Source organism: Procambarus clarkii, chromosome 59 (assembly GCF_040958095.1).
Source record: "Procambarus clarkii isolate CNS0578487 chromosome 59, FALCON_Pclarkii_2.0, whole genome shotgun sequence".
NCBI classification, from domain to species: Eukaryota; Metazoa; Arthropoda; class Malacostraca; order Decapoda; family Cambaridae; genus Procambarus; species Procambarus clarkii.
In genome coordinates, this window is record NC_091208.1 from 11237901 (window position 1) to 11244932 (window position 7032).

Sequence of the window (7032 nt, forward strand, 5' to 3'; positions counted from 1 at the left end):
CATTTTCTTGGATTGTCGGAAAGCCTTTGACACAGTACTGCATAAGAGGCTGGTACATAAGCTGGAGAGACAGGCAGGTGTAGCTGGTAAGGTGCTCCAGTGGATAAGGGAGTATCTAAGCAATAGGAAGCAGAGAGTTACGGTGAGGGGTGAGACCTCCGATTGGCGTGAAGTCACCAGTGGAGTCCCACAGGGCTCTGTACTCGGTCCTATCTTGTTTCTGATATATGTAAATGATCTCCCGGAGGGTATCGATTCATTTCTCTCAATGTTTGCGGACGATGCTAAAATTATGAGAAGGATTAAAACAGAAGAGGACTGTTTGAGGCTTCAAGAAGACCTAGACAAGCTGAAGGAATGGTCGAACAAATGGTTGTTAAGAGTTTAACCCAACCAAATGTAATGCAATGAAGATAGGTGTAGGGAGCAGGAGGCCAGATACAAGATATCATCTGGGAGAGGAAATTCTTCAGGAGTCAGAGAAGGAAAAAGACTTGGGGGTTGATATCACGCCAGACCTGTCTCCTGCAGCACATATCAAGCGGATAACATCAGCGGCATATGCCAGGCTGGCCAACATACGAACGGCATTCAGAAACTTGTGTAAAGAATCATTCAGAACTTTGTATACCACATATGTCAGGCCAATCCTGGAGTATGCAGCCCCAGCATGGAGTCCATATCTAGTCAAGGATAAGACTAAACTGGAAACGGTTCAAAGGTTTGCCACCAGACTAGTACTCGAGCTGAGAGGTATGAGCTACGAGGAGAGACTACGGGAATTAAACCTCACTTCGCTGGAAGACAGAGGAGTTAGGGGGACATGATCACCACATTCAAGATTCTGAAGGGAATTGATAGGGTAGATAAAGACAGTCTATTTAACACAAGGGGAACACGCACAAGGGGACACAGGTGGAAACTGAGTGCCCAAATGAGCCAGAGAGATATTAGAAAGAACTTTTTTATTGTCAGAGTGGTTGACAAATAGAATACATTAGGAAGTGATGTGGTGGAGGCTGACTCCATACACAGTTTCAAGTGTAGATATGATAGAGCCCAATAGGCTCAGGAATCTGTATACCTGTTGATTGACGGTTGAGAGGCGGGACCAAAGAGCCAGAGCTCAACCCCCGCAAACACAACTAGGTGAGTACAAAACTCAGAGGTATGCCACTAGACAAGTTCCAGAACTGTGAGATATGAGATACGAGGAAAGGCTGCGTGAGCTGCTCCTCACGTCGCTGGACGACAGAAGAGTTCAAGGAGACATGATTACCACATACAAAATTCTCAGGAAAATTGATAGTGTATTATGGTGTCATGCGTGTAGGTATGCCTCAGTAAAGTGGTGATTTTTTATTGACTTTCCCTAACCCAGGACAATATTATTATAGGCCAGTTGGCTTTATTGAGATTTCGGGAAGGTTCTACGTGGCCAGCGATGCTGTGGGTAGTGAAGACACGACAGTAAAATGGTAATAAACATTAATAATTAATAAATAATATAATAACAAACTCGATTTATTGTCCAGCAGCTGGTGTAAGTCGAGGCTATATAATCTTGACTACAACGCTTCCTCTCCTGTCTATTCTTCAGCTATACCCACTATACCCACTCGCCCATTGGGTATATACTTGTCTTGTATTTATCGTTCGTTTATTCGCTCGTGAACACACACACACCAGAGGGTCTGGTAGCAGAGTGGACAGCGCGTGGGACTCGTAATCCTTTGGCCCGGGTTCAATTCCCGGCGTCAGCAGAGACAAATAGGCAGAGTTTCCGTCACCCTGATGCCCCTGTTAGCTAACAGTAAATAGGTACCTTCGAGTTAGACAGCTGTTACGGACTGCTTCCTGTGTGTGTGTGTGTGTGTGTGTGTGTGTGTGTGTGTGTGTGTGTGTGTGTGTGTGTGTGTGTGTGTGTGTGTGTGTGTGTGTGTGTGTGTGTAATGGCTCGGCGCTTTTCCCTGATAGTTCCCGTCCCTACTACGGTTCAATCCCCCGACCGTCCAAGTGGTTGGGGCACCATTCCTTCCCCCCGTCCCATCCCAAATCCTTATCCTGACCCCTTCCCAGTGCTATATAGTCGTAATGGCTTGGCGCTTTCCCTTGATAATTCCTTCCTTCCTTCCCGTCCCTAGTGACAGTTGACTGACTGACTGACAGGCGGGCCGAAAGAGCAGAGCTCAACCCCCGCAAGCACAACTAGGTGAATAAAATTAAGTGAATACATTCACACTCATATATTTATATACAAGAAATACATTTCGAATTTAAAAATAGTTTCCATATACAATGAAACGCAACAGCGTAATCTAATGTTTTGGAATAAAACAAAACTACTTACAGAAACAAACAAATCTACATTTATAATACAAATTTTATACAAATAATTAAAATGCCAATGATTTTAGAGGTGATACAGCCTACCTAATGTTGTCCAGGGATCATTGCCTTCAAGTGTATTATGTTGTAATGTCTCCGGACACGACTCTAATGATGGATCAGAAACAAAAATTGACATCATCTGGATCAGTTTCGTCAGAGGATGAAGACGAGTCGCTAGTTAATTCTGGTACAGGTGAAAGAGGTTTCCTTTTGTTAATCCTCCTTCGGATAAAAGTTCGCTAAGGCGTATTTTTGGGAACCATCTTGTGTATATTAAAGCCCAGATCTGAGAGCATGGAGTCCCCGTCGTTATACTTTGATTCAACTTTTGAGGGCCTCTGTTCTGGTTTAGGTAGAGTCTTTGTTTGAAGTGGGAGTTTATTTGGCAGAGGTTCAATGAGGTAATTGTAAGAGCAATACGGGAACTTATATGTTGATGGTTCATTGTCTTGGTGGGTGTTGACGGGCTCTGGATTTGGTTCAGGAGTGATGTCGAAGGTGTAGTTGGCCTCTACGTTTTTATACTCATCAGTGTCCAATAAAAGTGACATTATCTCATCCTCAGTGCTAAGATGCAACTCAGTTTGCTGTCCTGCAAGTTGTTCTTGCCCGACTGAAGAAGGCGTTAGTATAGATTCATATTCTTTAAAATCCTCAAGCCCCAGCATAATTTTGGTCTTGGTTTTTGGAGGTAATGAAAACGTTTGACTTTCCTCTCCCAGATACTTTTCTGGCTGAACTGTGGGTGAACTTTTCATAGGTATATACTGATTAATGTCTTCCAAAAGAGACTCATACAGCCCGTCGAAATTTGGTTCGTGCTGAGGTCCAACGTCCATCTGAAGAGTCTCCATATTGTCTCCGGAGCACCGTGGCTCTGACTGTGTCTGAGGCGCCGCATCTGGCTTAATCTCGTCAGTCTTGTCTTCATTCTCACTTGCCACTTCGTCTGCATTCATCTCGCCAGTCTTGTCTTTATCTTCACTTGCCACTTCGTCTGCATTCATCTCACCAGTCTTGTCTTTATCTTCACTTGCCACTTCGTCTGCATTCATCTCGCCAGTCTTGTCTTCTTCTTCACTTGCCACTTGCATGTCTTCATCTGAGGATTCAGCGGTGTCCGTCTTTTTCTGCTTCTTTAAATGCGCTTTTACAAGAGGTGTCTTTCTTTTTCTTGTTTTAGAGTGTGGCTTGGAGACGTTGGTGGGGTGGAGCCAGGCCAAGCCCTGGAAAGTGTACTGATAGTTGTACCTGGCACCCATTCTCTTCACAATGACACCAGAATGACCAATATGCATACCCAAGTCCACGGTTGCAGCCGGAGTTTCTTTCTTCACGAAGCAGTAATCTTAGTGCTTCTTGATAAAGTCTTGGCGCAAGACCAAATCTTCGTCATCATTTGTAAAAATAATATTTTCAATCACAAACTTCTCAAAGCTTTCCCTGCCATTATACATCCTGGGATACTGCAGGAATTGTGTGAGGATCCCGTCATCTTGGCGTGCAGCCATGTCTTGGTGACTTACAGACACGCCATGGTGACGTGTAGTCACATCTTGGCGGCGTGTAGTCACCATCTTTATTAAAGGAATAAAATAAAACACTCCCCAGCAACCCCCTCTTTTCAATATCCCAGATAAATATATTTAGTGAGGGAGTAAAGTCAGCCAATAGCAATGAGTATTATGTGTATGTAGTGATTAGATTGATGAATATGGTAGTAAAGAGTATGATGAATGTAGTATTGATGAATGTTGTGTTTATAATAGTGATGGGTATAATGTACATGTTTGTGACGAATAAGGTGTATATGGTAGTGATGAACTATCAGGGGGATGAACACCAAGCCATTACGACTATATAGCGCTGGGAAGGGATCAGGATAAGGATTTGGGATTGGACAGGAGGAAAGAATGGTGCCCAATCACTTGCCCAGTCGGGGATTGAACGCCGACCGGCATGAAGCGTGACCGTCGTTCTACCGTCCACCCCAAGCGATTGGGCATGGTAGTGATGAGTATTGTGTGTATAATAGTGATGTGCATGATGTAAATGGTACTGATGAGTATGGTGTACATGATAGTGATTATGGTAGTGATGAGCATGGTATATGGTTGTGATGAGCATGGTATATGGTTGTGATGAGCATGGTATATGGTAGTGATGAGCATGGTATATGGTAGTGATGAGCATGGTATATGGTTGTGATGAGCATGGTATATGGTAGTGATGAGCATGGTATATGGTAGTGATGAGCATGGTATATGGTAGTGATGAGCATGGTATATGGTTGTGATGAGCATGGTATATGGTAGTGATGAGCATGGTATATGGTAGTGATGAGCATGGTATATGGTAGTGATGAGCATGGTATATGGTAGTGATGAGCATGGTATATGGTAGTGATGAGCATGGTATATGGTAGTGATGAGCATGGTATATGGTTGTGATGAGCATGGTATATGGTAGTGATGAGCATGGTATATGGTAGTGATGAGCATGGTATATGGTAGTGATGAGCATGGTATATGGTAATGATGAGCATGGTATATGGTAGTGATGAGCATGGTATATGGTAGTGATGAGCATGGTATATGGTAGTGATGAGCATGGTATATGGTAGTGATGAGCATGGTATATGGTAATGATGAGCATGGTATATGGTAGTGATGAGCATGGTATATGGTAGTGATGAGCATGGTATATGGTAGTGATGAGCATGGTATATGGTTGTGATGAGCATTGTATATGGTAGTGATGAGCATGGTATATGGTTGTGATGAGCATGGTATATGGTAATGATGAGCATGGTATATGGTAGTGATGAGCATGGTATATGGTAGTGATGAGCATGGTATATGGTTGTGATGAGCATGGTATATGGTAGTGATGAGCATGGTATATGGAAGTGATGAGCATGGCATATGGTAGTGATGAGCATGGTATATGGTAGTGATGAGCATGGTATATGGTAGTGATGAGCATGGTATATGGTTGTGATGAGCATGGTATATGGTAGTGATGAGCATGGTATATGGTAGTGATGAGCATGGTATATGGTAGTGATGAGCATGGTATATGGTAGTGATGAGCATGGTATATGGTTGTGATGAGCATGGTATATGGTAGTGATGAGCATGGTATATGGTAGTGATGAGCATGGTATATGGTAGTGATGAGCATGGTATATGGTAGTGATGAGCATGGTATATGGTAGTGATGAGCATGGTATATGGTTGTGATGAGTAGTGTGCCTTTACTGGTGACATGTATAGTGAATATGTAGTAATGAATATTGTGTACATGGTAGTGATGGATGTGGTGCTTGTTACCAAGAAGATGGTTACAGTGAAGAAGATCGTGTGTAGTGAAGATACTTACAGTGATGAAGATCGTGTGTAGTGAAGATAGTTACAGTGATGAAGATCGTGTGTAGTGAAGATAGTTACAGTGATGAAGATCGTGTGTAGTGAAGATAGTTACAGTGATGAAGATCGTGTGTAGTGAAGATGGTTACAGTGATGAAGATCGTGTGCAGTGAAGATAGTTACAGTGAAGAAGATCGTGTGTAGTGAAGATAGTTACAGTGATGAAGATCGTGTGTAGTGAAGATAGGTACAGTGATGAAGATCGTGTGTAGTGAAGATAGTTACAGTGAAGAAGATCGTGTGTAGTGAAGATGGTTACTGTGATGAAGATCGTGTGTAGTGAAGATAGTTACAGTGAAGAAGATCGTGTGTAGTGAAGATAGTTACAGTGATGAAGATCGTGTGTAGTGAAGATGGTTACAGTGAAGAAGATCGTGTGTAGTGAAGATAGTTACAGTGATGAAGATCGTGTGTAGTGAAGATGGTTACAGTGATGAAGATCGTGTGTAGTGAAGATAGTTACAGTGAAGAAGATCGTGTGTAGTGAAGATGGTTACAGTGATGAAGATCGTGTGTAGTGAAGATGGTTACAGTGAAGAAGATCGTGTGTAGTGAAGATAGTTACAGTGATGAAGATCGTGTGTAGTGAAGATGGTTACAGTGAAGAAGATCGTGTGTAGTGAAGATGGTTACAGTGAAGATCGTGTGTAGTGAAGATGGTTACAGTGATGAAGATCGTGTGTAGTGAAGATGGTTACAGTGATGAAGATCGTGTGTAGTGAAGATGGTTACAGTGAAGATCGTGTGTAGTGAAGATGGTTACAGTGATGAAGATCGTGTGTAGTGAAGATGGTTACAGTGATGAAGATCGTGTGTAGTGAAGATGGTTACAGTGATGAAGATCGTGTGTAGTGAAGATGGTTACAGTGATGAAGATCGTGTGTAGTGAAGATAGTTACAGTGAAGAAGATCGTGTGTAGTGAAGATAGTTACAGTGAAGAAGATCGTGTGTAGTGAAGATGGTTACAGTGAAGAAGATCGTGTGTAGTGAAGATGGTTACAGTGAAGTTCGTGTGTAGTGAAGATGGTTACAGTGAAGATCGTGTGTAGTGAAGATGGTTACAGTGATGAAGATCGTGTGTAGTGAAGATGGTTACAGTGATGAAGATCGTGTGTAGTGAAGATGGTTACAGTGATGAAGATCGTGTGTAGTGAAGATAGTTACAGTGATGAAGATCGTGTGTAGTGAAGATGGTTACAGTGATGAAGATCG

General features: G+C 42.6%; 1 protein-coding gene across 1 annotated transcript; it reads right to left on the reverse strand.

Annotated features, from left to right (window-relative positions):
* Window positions 1–2630: 2630 nt before the first annotated feature.
* On the reverse strand, window positions 2631–3689 carry LOC138353711 (uncharacterized). Its single transcript, XM_069307096.1, has one exon. It carries the CDS (start codon window positions 3687–3689, stop codon window positions 2631–2633), a length of 1059 nt encoding a protein of 352 aa, XP_069163197.1.
* Window positions 3690–7032: the final 3343 nt, after the last annotated feature.

Bases quoted from the DNA above. Each gene is read 5' to 3' on its own strand.
- LOC138353711 (XM_069307096.1), bottom strand. From the start codon at position 3,689: ATGCATATTGGTCATTCTGGTGTCATTGTGAAGAGAATGGGTGCCAGG.